Source organism: Dryobates pubescens, chromosome 13, assembly GCF_014839835.1.
Source record: "Dryobates pubescens isolate bDryPub1 chromosome 13, bDryPub1.pri, whole genome shotgun sequence".
NCBI lineage: Eukaryota > Metazoa > Chordata > Aves > Piciformes > Picidae > Dryobates > Dryobates pubescens.
Window position 1 is genome coordinate 12,317,544 of NC_071624.1, and position 15,128 is coordinate 12,332,671.

Here is a 15,128-nt window from a genome sequence, read left to right on the forward strand (position 1 = left end):
TTCTGCTTGGAGCTGGAGTTTTAGTTCTTCTTTACAGCAAACAAGCTGTAGCACAGTGCGCTTGTATCTTGATCTTGCCATTTCTCTGTCTGGGCTGAAAGAGTAAACAAATCTTTTCAAAAAGTAAACAAAGGGCACAAATGGTGAGAAAGATAAATAAAGAATTAACAAAAAGAAACTCAAACCAAGAACTTTTGTTGATGCAATAACTTTGAAGATCTTTTTGGCCTTCAGGAAGGGAAATATTTTCCTTAAGGATTTGCACTGGGAATTCTGGTGGGACAGAATATTTTTCTAATCCTTTAGCCTGCTTAAACCTTATCAGTGAGGATGTGCAAATTTGTCTCCTTAGTGTGTTTAATTCTTGAAAGCTAATTTAGCTCTGCTAAACTAGCTAACTGCTGTTGCTCCCAGCAAGCAGAGGACTTGGGAGAACTTTTGAACTGTAAGTACTTTGCAACTTTCAGACTCAGCACTTGTGTGTTGCCTTTTGATACTTTTTGAGAAGAGTAAGGACTTCTCAGGATATCAGGTAGTGATAGGACTAGGGGGAATGGAATGAAGCTGGAGGTGGGGAGATTCAGGCTAGACGTGAGGAGGAAGTTCTTCACCATGAGAGTGGTGAAGCCCTAGAATGGGTTGTCCAGGGAGGTGGTTGAGGCCCCGTCCCTGGAGGTGTTTAAGCCCAGGCTGGATGAGGCTCTGGCCAGCCTGATCTAGTGTGGGGTGTCCCTGCCCATGGCAGGGGGGTTGGAACTAGATGATCCTTGTGGTCCCTTCCAACCCTGACTGATACTATGATACAGCATTATATTATATTCTTGCTCTTGGTATGAAATCTATTGCCTTACGCTTAACCCTATCTGACTCTTTTCCACCATATCAGCAGTCAGATTTCCCCACAAACCTACAATTCTGTTTTGAATGTCACTTTTGACTGACCTTGCACAGAGTAGGAGGAGGCTGATGTATTTTGCAGTTTTACCAAGTTTTTTAATTTCACTGCCAGCTCTCTTCCTCTCCCTTGAATTACATATTAGGCTGTCATTAAGAAGAGATGAACTTTGCTCTGGAAATTTGTAACCCATTACTAAAAGATTAGTGACTTCAGATTGGGGATTGAGACACCCCCCTTCTCTAGTCAGCAGAAAGCCAGGCTGTGGCTCATTTGGTCACCCCAGCGTCCTGCTATGGCTGGCTGCCTTTGGTTGTCTTTCATGGAGCAACAGGCACTGCTGTGTCAATCTGCTCAGTGCAGCCCAGTCTTTCACTCCAGCATGTCATTTTTCCAACGCTATTGGAAACCATTAGTTGTCATTAGCATGTAAACTACTTTCCTTCTACTCAGAGAAGAGAGGAAGGAACAAGATCCTATTCATTGTAGCTTTCCATCAGCTGCTGTTAGCATAGGTCTGAAGGCAGGAGTCTGTGAGCTGTGCTCCTGGCCTGCTGCAGGAATATAGCTGTGGTAAGAGATAAAATAGGCAGCAGAGGGTGTGTGTGCACATGTGTGAGAAACCCAAACATGCTTCATGTTTGAGAGAGGAATTATGAAGTGTGACTGAATGGCTTTTCCCTTAAAGATATAGCACAGTTGCAGCCAGCCTCCCTAGAGATCTGGGAGGGAGGAGAAGCTGTGTTAGACAGATGGCTATAGTAATTGCATTTTTCTCCCCCTTGGCGGAAAACCTTGGGAAGCAAAACTGTAAGGCCTAATTCTTTTGCAGTGTAACTGGTCTCTACTAGGAACTGAAGAGAACCCAGACTAGATGAACAGACTTGTTTAATTTTTTTCCCCTCTAATATCACATCCTTATTTACATTTTAACAGTCCTAGCAATTTCAGTTAGCTCAAGTAATGAAGAGCTGCATGCTACGTGTAGATTCAACTTTGGTGACTTAGGTAGGGGTTTGGCAGTGTTTCACATGAGACTGTTTGAGCAATTAAGCTTTTTCATGTTTTAAATTTGAGAATGTATGTGTAATGGCCTCTTCAATGGAAAAAAAAATAAAAGGGAAAAAAATAAGACTACAAGAATAATGGCACAGAAGCTAGGAAATGCCTGAGGCAAGGTTGCCAAGATAACCATGTTCCATATGTTTTGATAAGATCTTTATCTGCATAGCTGTTCAAACTTTATATCAGAGGACAGGACTGCTCTGAAGTGATCAGGGGTTCTCCAGTCTCTTCTGCAGATATTAACAAGGTGCAATGAAGCAAGACATTTGTTGTTAAGCTCCTGAGGCTTGTCAGCTTCCTATACCTTTTCCACTGACTTTTTGGTTTTGGCAGGGTCATATCTAGATGTTAAGTCATGAATGTGTATGTAAGATACTGTTGTGAAGCTGTTCTGGGATGCAGCTTTTATTGTTGTCAATCTGGTATATTGGAGTGGGTGGGGAGAAGATAAAGCGTGTGTCTGTGTCCTACAAAGCCTGTATCTACCTTCTTCTGTGTTCTGATCTCTATTGAATGTTCAGGTTTTGATACAGAGAATAAGCCAGAAGTCTAAGTTGGCCCATTAAGTCTTTTGAAACACATTGTTCTTTTCCCTACCTGCAGCCCTGCTGAGTTCAGGAGAGCCTGAGTCTCACTGGTCTTTTATATACCTATGTGGGTGTGCTGTACCTAACCCAGTCAGACTCAGATCTTGGACAACTCTTGGGCTCCATTCAGATGATAAGAAATGTACATTTGCTGACTGGGGATCACACATTCAATGCATGAGCAGAGTTCACATGCTGATACGAGCATAATTCACATATTGATATGCAGTGCTCTCTGTCTATAACCATGTCAACAGGCGTTCTGCAAACACCCAGCCTGGCTCCTTGGAGCAGTGTCTGCTCTGAGTGAAAATAAACTACTCTGTGTCCAAATCTAAGCCTCATCTCTGCTGACTATGTGGAACTGTATATATAGATGACCAAAGCAGTAGATTCAAAGTACTGTGAACATCACTGAAACCAAGATCTCTAGCTGTGATGTTGCTCTTAGCCATTTGCAATGTCAAGAATCAGAGAAGCTGATAACAGGCTGCATATGCAGAGTGGAAATGAAGGTTCCCAAGTCAAAAATATCACTCATTATGGTTTGTCTTTTCCTCTTATTAGTCTAAAAGGAGGGTTTGCCAAATCAGCCTCCTTGATTTTTTTTTTGTTTGTTTTATTATTGCCTTGTTTTGTGTATCAGCCAAACTGTGCAACACCTTTCCATATTGTGTGTCACCATCTGCCTAGGAGAGGGAAAGTACACAGCTCTTTAGTTAGTTTTTCTCAAGTCATTAGTGAAGGGTTTGAAAATGAAAAGAAAAGTTTCCAAGTGACATTGTGTCTTTTAAAACCTAGAATCTCTAGTTCTGCAAAGGATCAGAGCAGATATCTGAAAGCAAGACACAGATGGTATTTTGGGCAGCACACTAGGATGCAAGGGAAAGAAGCCAATTTCTAACCTCTCTGACCTCCCTCTCTATTTCTGGACAGCTTTTTTATAATTGGCTGCACCAAGGCATTTTATTGCATTGACATCAGTGAAGATCTTAATGCTTAAATAGGGCAATTATCTGCCTGTGCTGAGAAGTAAGGTCTATCCGAACCCACCTTCCTTCTTTCTACCTGCTGCCTGGGTAGTTAGAGGTGACCTGTGCTAAGCCAGGACTGATCCCTGTTCTGTAGCTGTACAGTGGCTAAAGGCCTAATTACAGTAGGTGCTATTATAACAGAACCTTCATCCTGCCAGTGATCTGGCAAATATTCCTCTATAAATGTTGACGATCTAGACTGGAATGAAGAGCGAACAACTGGGTGCACCTGTTACAGAGAGATCAAATCAGCTCAACGTAAGGTTACAGTTGCTGGTCACTGAATAGATCACACACAAAAATTGTGGTGACTTTTCCCTGGCTGCTTGCCAAGTTATTTTTCACCTTTTCAGTGTTTACTTGAAAAGAACAGGCTTTGTTTTCATGAGAAGAAAGCCTCACAGCCTCTTATTTCCTCCTTTTACTGTGTATTTGCTTGTAGCGGAAAAAGCATCAGCAAAGGAAGCTGTTCTGGATTGGTTGGTTACACAAAGTCCTCAAGCAGAAACCAGGGAGTTCAGGGTGGAACATGGCACAGTATCTGAAATAGACTTTATGATTTCAAAGACTCAAAAACTGCTTTATGTGAGAGGCCAAACGAAGTGGCTTAATATGGAGCATGAAATAGTAAGCAGCAGGCTGTCAGCTTGAGCAAACCTGGCAAATCTACTGGAGCTGGCTTGTGAAAAGCTCTCTCTGAAATCATGAGTGTATAGATAAAGTAACTGGATTGAAGATGAGACTCTGTAAGTATCGTAAGCTTCTCTGTGACAGTCACGTAAATCTGAGCCAATAGTCAAGCCAGGCTCTTTTCCTTCAAGTGTCATCTTTGTTTTGCTGGGTTCACAAAGGATGGAAAAAAATGTCATTAAGGTTTCATTAACTGACTGAAGATTTCTATTTTCACTTGCACAGATGAAATCATGCAGCAGGAGATACGACCACTGGTTGCAGTGGATATAATAGAGCAGCTCCACAGGCAATTTGCTATCTTATCAGGTAAGAAATTGCTGTAATCACACTCTGGGATTCTCTTGGAAAGTATTGGAATCTGTCATGCTGTCTGTCTCCCTTTGGCTCTGTACAGCAGTCACAACAGTATTTTTACATTGCTGATGAAAAGTGCTTGTACAAACAAACACTCACAATGTATGGAACTGATAAATCCCAACTTGCTGTGCTTGTTTTAATTAAGACAAGTTAATTTTCCATGCTGTCCACAGTGGAATGGTGGGGGAACAGCTTTAGAGGCTAGGAAATTAAATCTTTCCATGCAGATCTTTGCACAATGTCCCAGCATCTTGTTTATGGGAAAAGATTTTGGTCTATCAGGGAGCTATTCATGACCTTCCTCCTCTTCCTCATTTGCCTTTGTTTTAGAAATGATTCATTTCTGAAGTATAAGGTTTTAATCTTCTAAAGATTTGATTATTGCACATTCTTTTGTTTGCCTGAACTTTGCAATCACACAAAGTGACGCAGTTCCTGCCCCAAAAAATAGCTGATATTGAAATATTTGCCAAATTATTTAATGCACTGGTTTCTGTAGATACTGTAGGAGAGAAATCCTTATCTGGATCCTGGAACGACCTCTGCTGTTGACTGTATGGCCTCTGGCAATTCCTTTTGTCTCTGTTTCTGCCTGTTCTGCAAAATAAGGGAATTAAGAATTTGCTTTCCTTCACACAGTAGCATGAATTTGCACAAAATACTGAGAGACTGTTAAATCAGGGTACAAAAGTACCCTGTTGGGATAGCCTGTCCCTCTCTGCATGGTGGAGAGGAGCAGAGAGTACACAAACTAGGCTCTGCAAATGGTCAACTCTGTAGGCCCAGTCTTTGCTGCATTTTCACATTTTTAAGCACACTCCAAGCTGCTAAATTAAATCCCAGTCTTAAATTACTCAGAATCCTTTATGGAGATCTGAGTATTAAAACTTGATTTTGAAGGTTTCCAGGTAACATCTTGTGAAAGTTTAATAAATTCAGTAACTGTTTTGCATTTAGTGGAGAGCGTTGACAGCAGAGGTGAAAACAGCTGCCCTCTTATCTGCAGTAAAACATTTCAGTGTCACATCGTACTAGAGTTCTCAGCCCACCACTGTGCTCAATGCAGGGGAACTAGGAAATGCTAGTGTAGTACCCAGCCTAAGACAAATTTGGGGTAAGGCTGCAGTATTCTCCTCTGGCTGTCCAGGCGTTCACCTGCACACCCTTTGCTTACTAGAGTTGTGCCATGCCAAACTGGAGAAGATGGTGAGTAGCTTGTTAAGGGCTCCACATCTGATTGCCTGACAGTACACAGATGCCACAGCAAGGTCTTGGAAGGATTTGTGGTCAGAGAAACCTGGACAGTGCTTTCCCTTGCCATGATAGCTGTTTATAACAGGAAAAAAAAATGACTGATATGTAGAAGTTCAGTCTGTTAATTTGGGGGCTATAGTCAAATTTGAAAACAATTCTCACTTAAAGAATTGACAGTTGTGGAAAGTGGTGGAAGGCCAAACCCCCACCCCCACCCCCAAAAACCAACAAACAACAGACCAACCACAAACAAAAACCATTTCCAGTTGCAGCTAGAACTTTAAATGTGGCACAGAAATGTTGAAGGTAAATACAAAGTGTTTCTTCATGGACTCAACATTTCAGCAATGCCTGTATTCTCATCTGCTATTTTAGCAAATGCAGCTCTTCACATTTGGTTTCTGGGGTGGTTTCAGTCTGAAGTTTACAGCTGCATTTGGAAAACTGGGTGCCTCACTCTGCAGCCATGGCAGCCTGTGAAAAAATCGTGAACATAAAATTGCCTTCTCGGAGATCCCTGTAGCCCAGTATCATATTCTAACCACTGGTGGGTCAGAGGTAAAATATAACAACAGAAGTCTTCCTTACTGTCCCTTTATTGCCTCCTGCAATCTGAGGTTTAGGTATGAGTCAGGGATGACTCTACTTTTCAGAAATGCATTTTCCTAAATAAGGGTAACTGTCATCTTTTTTCCTCTACCAAAAGCTTTGGAGTTTTTTATCCAATGAAAACAGATCTGGGCACTCTCCTGTCTCATTTCACTTATTAAAGTAATTCACACATGAATGATCTCATTGGGTTTGAACTTTTTTCTTTTATTTTTTTCCCCTCAGACAGATCTGCAGTCTTTGCCTTAGAGCATGCTGCTTTTCATTAGGCAGAAGCAACCACAAATATTTTGGTGCCTCAGTGCTTGCCTACATGGAGACTGAAAATCTCCTGATACTTAGCCTATTTCCTGGTTTTTCATGCTGATACATTCCAGCTCAGTAGCCACTGTCTGAAAAATATCCATCTGCTCTTGGGGTCCATCACTGTGGGCAGTAAAAGACACCCCCCATTTGCTTGTAGAGCATTTTGGGCATATAAATATGTTTTTTCTGAACAACTTCATAGAAATGGTAAATGCTGATTTGTACTGGTTGGGGTTATTGCTTTGATTTTGTAGGCTGCAGTCTCCAGAGGGCAGATAGCCACCTATTCCATGCATGCACATGCAAAGCTCAGAGGAGCTTAGCAGTGAGTCTGGTCTGTCCTACTCCATAGTCTCTAGCTTTGTTGAGCTCTCTTGTTCAGTTCTGTGGATCCCAAATCCATTTGTCCGGTGATAATGAATGTGACTGGTTGACTGTTCCAGAGTTTGTTCTAAATTAATACTTGGCTAATATCAACTTTTTATTAACAGCTGGTGGCTGGGGGAGATTCACTTGCAGTAAAGCAGAGAAGAAAGTAAAGTGATTCAAGTCAAAGCCTCTTTGTTTTCTCTGGACTTGACTCATTAGAAACACTTTCCTCTACTATTGATGTGAACAAGCCTCTTAGAAGAGGATCTGACTGTATTGCAGGCTCAGCAGATGGTAGGAATTAAGAAACAAACCTAATGAGTTTGGTGTTTGATTGTGTCAGTGTCTAGTTCTAATGAATGTCTTAGATAGTAACAGCATTTTTTTTGTCCTGGCCCTCTAGCTACCAGACTAACCAAGACCATACTGTCTGTTCTGAGAACAGGGAAACTCTCCAAAGCCTTCCCTTGTCCACTGTGGTCATGGAAAAGGCTGCAGTATAAAGTGACAATATGCTTAAATCACATAATTCTACTTCAGTCATCTCTTTTTCCATGTGCTGATCTAACCTTGCTTAGCTTATGAGATGTGGTGGGAGTGCTAGTTCTTTGGTTAAACACTAGTTTTGAAACCACTACTGCCTCTTTCCTTTCCCTGAAAACTGAACTCCCAATTATAGGCTTACAGCTGTGACAACACAGGAGTGCACAGCTATGTTTATGTGTTTCCTGTAGCTGTTAGGGAACTAGATCACAAAGTTGGGTAGTACTGAAAACCTGACTATTCTAACACACACCATTTTTTACTGAAGAATGGAGAACCACTGGTGAAATATTGTTCCTGTCCTGCTGACAAACTAATAACCCTCTCTACCAATCTGCTCTTGGAACTACTACTACCCCCTCCCTTTTATCTGCAGCTTCGCAACCTGTTCTTATCTGTAATTACTCTGCCAGAGCCCAATCTGCCATTTGCAGCAATAATGGATCCTGTTACAAAATCATTAATTTATTGGACAAACTGTCACAAAGTGTATTAGCAGAGATTCATTTCCTTTGTGTTCTGCTCTTGTTAAGTCAATGGACTTCAGTGGATGGGAGACAGGTCTGGAAATGGTAACTGACTCCAAAGCCCGTTTATTTAATTTCCAGGCCTAGAGGGTATTTGACCATCTGCTTCCTGTTTAAACTCAGCCTTTTGGAAAACCTGGCCTGACCTTGCCAAAAGGACAGTTTGGAGCTTGTGTAAAAATCCAGACCCAGGAAGCATGTTTAAACTTCCATGGGAAATTCAGCATTTACCACCCTTAATCAACATGGAAAACCAATACAACAAGGCATGGAAGAGGCAAAGCCTGGCCAAGTCAGCGAAAGTTCAGGGACATTACCAGCAACTCTTTGGCAATCTGACCCAAGAGACAAATTGTACTCAGGTCTGCTGTGACTAAGGGAGCTCTCTGCATGTGGGCAGCCTCAAGCAGTTACTCTGCATGTCAGCAGAACCTGGAAGAAAACTTTCCAGTACTAACTGATGAGTTGGTGTCTGTGGCAGGCTGGGGAGGTGTACACTGTAAATGTGCAGACAAGCTTTTGGAACTTCTCCTGTCCACAGCCTGTTTATTGAGTTGGGAGATTTTGGTGATGGGTGTTGGTTGCTTGCTTGCTTTGTTTTTGATGGTTTGGGAGGGGTTTGAGGGAGAGGAGGGGTTTTTTTACCCCCTTTCTTTCACTCATTCTTGGAGTCATCATCCTTGGTAAGGTCTAGTTAACAGAATTTGTAAAGTAAGTCTTGCTGGTGCTGTAAGAGCAGCTGCCAGTGGAACAAGACTTCAATGTAGTCCCTGATTGTTCCCCCATGGATGTTTATGTTCCCTGGATAAGAGGCATAGGTGGGGCAGAACTGTGGAGTGGGAGATTTCCTAGGATCCCCATTGTGTCCAGGAACTTGCCTTGCAGTTGTGGTTGCTTACTGCATTCACATCAGTCATATCAACGTGCCCTCAGAATTCAGACTTGCACCTCATTTGTCAATCACACCCTTTACACTGCAAAGCAAAATTAGATTTTCTTTGCTGCCATATCCCATTCTCCCCCATGCATATTCCTCCCCTAAAATACTTCAGCTATTTTGTTTCCACAACTGAATTCAGTCCCTATCTTCACTGCAACAGCTAGCCAGGCTTCATTGGCAGCTGGAAAATCTAATAGGAGCAGCTATGAATGCTGCTTTTTGTCCTGGGCCTGGGGAAAGTGGCACATATGAGTGAGTGATGGTCCCATACCATGCTTTGTACTACCCTGATGGAGTTTGTGTGCCACCTTTTCTGCTTTTCTTTCCCTTCTACATTCACTCTATCCTGTTACTAGTTTATTCCTGTCTGTTTGCCCTTAAGCTACAAGAGAAGAGGAAAGATGAACAAAAAGCTGGCAAAGAAAATAAAGTGCCCAGGAGAAGTAGGAAAGGGATTCTGATATTTTGTGTAGCAAACCAGGCATCAGGTCAAACTGACTGTAATCTTTTCCTCTAAAGTCTTGCCTTTTCCCAGGCAGTCAAGCCTTCTGCTCTTCTTGATATCTACCTCATTTGTGTTCCAAGTTGAGTTTGACACAACTCTGTGTGACCCTGCATGTAAATGGTTTAACTGCTTGCTGATAATTTTCCTCTGATCATACATCAAGATCTTTGATCAGAATGCCCTTCCCTAAGCAGTAGTGGGTGTGTTTCATTGAATGAATTTGATTTAGATGCAAGGCAAGTTGGTGTCTGCAGAGGAAGAGAGCAGAAACCAGATGGACTTCTTAAAGGAAATTGATGGAACTGCATCAGTGTGGCAGCATGTGTTGGGTTTGTGGGTACTGTCTATGAGCGGAGCTCAGATCTGCAGCAGAAGGTGGCAGACAAAATCTGGTTGAGTTTCCTCTGCAGGAAGAACTGGGGCTAGCTGTGACAGAGCAGCCTAGGGTCTAACTGAAGAGCAGTGACGCACAGCAGACTGACAGTGGATGGTGTCTTTCCTCTCAGGCAGGGTCAGGAGTGAGCCTTATCTTGGTTTGGTCACGGGATAGCCCTGAACCTCCTCTCCTGCCTGCTGAACTACCAACTATTGTGACTGCTGTTTGCAACATCCACTGCCACTAGCTACTCATTTCCTGGCATGGCACCAGTGTTTGGAGCTGCCAGGAGGTGCTGGAGATGGCTGGGTTGCTTCAGGAGTACTGCAGAGTGGCATCTAATGGTGCCTAGAAGAGCTGCAAGGCGTGTGCATTGTATGAACCTGCAGGGCATGACCATGCTCCTGATCCCTATTTTTTCCATGTATCTTTGTTTCCCTTTCTGTCTGCACTAAACTTAAGTTATTGCTCCCATGGGGCTCTTTATCTTAGCTTGTGCCTCATGTTGCTCTGGCTTTTCATTGACCTCCTTTGCTCCTGGTACTCCTTGGACCCTTTATCTTGCTGTACAGACACTGCTGAATAGAGCAGATGTGCCTCAGGTGGCCATAATATAATCCTCTCAGGTATGTGCTGTGTTCATGTGGATTGCTCTGTTCAGCATTTTTTTTCTATATCCTTCTTCCTGCCCTCACTTTCTACCTAGAAAGTCCTTTTTAAAAAAAATAATTAAAAATTAATGATTATTATTACTGAGGGCTTTTCTTTTGGAGGTGCTGGAAGTTCTTCAGTCCATATTCTGTTCTCTAGTCATCAATTAGACTCTTTCTATAAGTGATACCCAGGAGCTGTGGGGATTATGCACAGTCCCAGCAAGTGCCAAGGGTCATGGAGAGTGCTAGGGGCCAAATTCCATGCACTTAGTCCTTGTGGCTGTGCAACTGACCAAAGACTGTCCCTGCTGGCAAGTGCCTAGAGAGCAAGGTTGATGGCACAGCAAGAAAAAAGAGCTTCAGCTTGTCAGTCCACATTCTGCAGAAATTTGCATACTGCAGCAAATCTTGGCTTAGCTTTGGGAAAAAAATGGCATTAATGTTTAGATGTATGGAACTTCTTTCTCATCCAGAGGAGTTTTCCAGACACCTTTATATGGCTTAACACCTACTCTTATTACCTTGCTAGATGTGTGGATAAATGGATAAGGATTGTTTTCCTTTGTAACTCTGTCGTGGATTAAGTCCAGCCAGCATCTAAGCACCAAGCAGCTGCTCGCTGACTCACTGACTCCTTCCCCTCTGCCACCCCACATTGGATCAGGAGAAATAACATAAAACTGGTGGGTTGAGATTAAAACAGTTTAATAATTGGAATAAAAGATGATATTATTAATATTAATAATGATGATGGTGATAAAGAAGGAGAGGGAGATAACAAAAAGAGAATTAAACCCCAAGGCAGACAAATGAGGCACGATACAATTGCTCACCACCCACTGACTCATCAGACCTGAGCAGTGGTCTGCCCTTCCCAGTCAACTCAACCCAGTTTATGTACTGGGGTATTGTTATATGGGATGGCTAATTCAGGTCAGCTGTCCTGGCCATGCTCCCTCCCAGCTTCTTGTGCATCTGCTTGCTGGCAGAGCATGGGAAACTGAAAAATCCTTAACTTAGGATAAGCATTACTTAGAAACAATTGACATGTTAGTGTGTTGTCAGCGTTCTCACACTACATCCAAAACACAGCAATGTGTCAGCTGCTAGGGAGAAAATGAAGTCCATCCCAGCTGATGTCAGGACACACAACTACCATTCAAAGTTCAGATGTGGGCAGGAACAATCCATTCATATTTGTGTTATGACATGTCACCCAGTACTTCAAACATCCCTACTCTCTTCTTGTCATAGTACTTACAATTTCTGATCACAAAACTTCCTCCTTGATCCATGGTATGCTAGGAACTGAGAGTTTCCTTGTTTATCTCCATGTCTGAAACACAGCTGTATTGAAGAAACTTTTGAGTGTTCTTCTGTTCTGATTGTAGCAGGAAGTGCTACCTTCAGCTTGGAGGATGAGATGGAGCCCAGGACCTGTTAAGGGTGCATGCCCTAGTCAGAGGCAAGGAGCTCTTGCCTCTTGGTTGAATGCACAGTCTGAGGTTGCTCCTAAGTGGTCTTCTAGTTTTGTTGCCTGTGGTGAAGGGAAGAAGTCAGTGTTCAGCATCCTTTCATACATTCCTTGGATAGCTTTTCATAGGAGAAGATTCTGTGACAAAAATACACAGTTTCATACAGTGTGTCATCAGCCTGCCTCATCTAGCTGGTTGCAAAGAGGCCAGAGAAGAAAAGTACATATGCAAATGTGGATGCAAGAGAAGATAAAGACAAGACAGAGACCTGGTCAGCAGGAGTAGTAGAAGTGCAGTGAGAAACTTGTAGTTTAAACAAAAATAGTTGTTGGAGGTGGAGATCCAGCGGTATCACTATCTTATGCACCAGTGGCAAACATTGGTGCTTTAAACCCAGGTGTTCCAGGTAACCACCATCTCCCCCATGCAGGGTGTCTTCGCATATCTGAAATACGTGACTGGGAAAGTGTGGTGCCCATAAGCTATGCGAGTGTGTGGAAGACGGCATTTTTGAAATTGCTTGGCATGCATTGAGCTCTGCAAGGGGAGACAGCAGTTTCCTTTTCCTGCCGTTACTGCTTGTGTCCAGCAGATGTCGCTAAGAATCTGTAACAAACCATCCCAGCTGGGTGCCTGCTGGTTGGAACTCCTGGTCTCTGGAGTGCGGCGAACAGTCTGGGGAAATCCTGACTGACTTTGCATGACAGCATATTCTTTGTCACTGCTGACGGCAGATAGTGCAGCTGGAGTGCTCTGAGATCATGCATCAGCATTTGGCCTTGTCCCGAGGGCAGTGTGGAGGTCAAAGTGGAGGCAGCAGCTCTGCTCAGCATTGGAAATCCCGTTCTGCGCAGTGTGAACGGTCACGTTCCTTCTCTGTATCTCAGCTGAAAGCCTTTTGAATCTCTGTAAGCCTCTTTTCTCCCTAGCAGGGTAGGTTCAGTGGGTGATCTAACACAACAGACTCATTTTCAGATGTAATTTAAAACAACAATCAACTTTCAGAAAAGAACATGGGGACTCAAGGTAGTGTCCTGACAAAGCCACCACATCACCAGATGTCAAGAAGAAAAAGGGTTTCTTTGTTCAAAATGTCTGTTTTTTAGAGCTCTACCTTTATGCAAACATTGTGTTCCTCAGTGTCCCACCTCTCCATGGCTGCACAGCACAGGAGGGACTTCATCTGAGTCTGGGCATGCTGGGTAGAGGCAGAATCAGGGCTGGCAAGAAATTAGTTGGAAATGGGAAATAACCTGAGAAAGTGCTTAATCCCAATTCTCTAAAAGGCTCATGAAAAAAACAGAATAAGCAACAAAGGCTGGAATCTCAGCTGGAGTAAACCAAAGTAATGAAACTACAGTGAGTGATAATGTTAAATGCAAAGCTGATGATCAATTGTGTACTGGTTCTGCATGCTTTCCATTGGGATATGTGCAGGTATTTGCCACTTGAGTCTGATCAAATCAGTCTGAAGGCATAAAGGCACCCTCTAATCTTTACACCCTTTCTTTGCAGGAGGAAGAGGGAAGGATGGGGCACCCATTATAACCTTTCCAGAGTTTGCAGGATTCAGTGACATACCTGACGAAGATTTTCTGAATGTGGTCACATATCTAACCAGCATTCCCAGGTGAGGCTAAGCACAAATGTCTGTTGATTTCCTAGAGAGCTCTCTTTCCTCAGCAGCTTGCTGCTTTTAGTGGTGCTGCCAGAATGTATGAGCAACTCTGTATCCATCCAGACAGTATCAAACTTTTTGATGCACAGGGGGGCCTAGGAACCACTTCCATCATTTACATGGGAAAGAAAGCCTCACATGGACAGTTTTTTTTGTGCAGGGCTTGAACTGGGTGTGAGGGGTTGTAGATCTGAAGAGCAGCAGTAAAGACAGCAGATCAAAAGGGAGCTAAGAGGGGCCATTTGTGAAAACTCTCAGGGGTACTCAATGTATCAAGGGAAGGGCTGCACCTGCAAGGATCCAAACTGACACAGCTTGTATTACTGCTTATTCTCTGAGTGCATCTCTCTGTGCAAGCTTTCTCTTTTCTGAAAGATCCTGCCCTGTTGACAGTGTTCTGGCAACCACCATGTTCTTTCTGGTGGTTCCTTTATTGGGAGATTGCTCCACAGCTAGGATCCTTTCCTTGCTATTTGTCTGTAGCTGGGCAAGGATAGGGAAACAAAAAGTCACTTGCACTGCTCTGAGGATAAGCATTAAGACATGGCTGCTGAATTATTTTTTGTTTATCCAAAAAAGAGAGCTTAATATTTTTTCAGTCCCCCGATCCTGCCTCTGTGCCACTTAGAAGCACAGCAGAGATTTATTATTTCCTGTGGCCTTGTGTATAAAGGTGCTTAGAGGATGATGAGGGCAAAACGTGCCTCCTTCAAGTTTGAGTAAGACTTTTTCCAGCTCCACCTACATGTATTCCTCATGCTGAATTGCCAAAGCAAGCTGAGAGAAACCACACACTGTGAACTTAACTGCTTCATTGTTTCTGCCTTCTCTGTAGGGCTTTTGTTCTGCCAGGAGAAACTGTCTTATGTATTTCTTCACTACCTTCAGAGCTGGGAGGATGACCAGCCTCAGGGTTAATAATACAGCAATAGTAGCTGAGGGGAAAAAAAAACCAAAAGAAAACAAGTTTTGCAGTTCTCTGTATTTGATATGCTGGTGGATGGTTCTCTAGCATTTTCACACATTGGGGAATTAGCACAGTACATTGTCACCATAGAAGAAAGAAATATTTTGTGCTTCTTCAGCTTGTGTGCAAGCCAAAGGTACAGATGAGTACAAAAGAAATTAGCCCAGTTCATGAAGGATATCTTCATCAGTGGCAACTGAACACAATGACTTGGATGCAAACTCTGGCTGAAGAAACCCACACATTCCTTAATGCTGGGGCTTGAAGAAAAAAGATTCCTCTTTTCACTTTCCTT

At 42.9% G+C, this 15,128-nt stretch overlaps 1 protein-coding gene across 1 annotated transcript in view; it reads left to right on the forward strand.

The window, feature by feature from the left end:
• The window catches only part of MCF2L2 (MCF.2 cell line derived transforming sequence-like 2), a 145,523-nt gene that overhangs the window by 10,525 nt on the left and 119,870 nt on the right, over window positions 1–15,128 (forward strand). Inside the window, exons 2-3 of the mRNA XM_009903603.2 lie at window positions 4,497–4,580; window positions 13,704–13,818. Coding sequence (XP_009901905.2) covers window positions 4,497–4,580; window positions 13,704–13,818 — 199 coding nt within the window. The remainder of the gene's footprint in view (window positions 1–4,496; window positions 4,581–13,703; window positions 13,819–15,128) is intronic.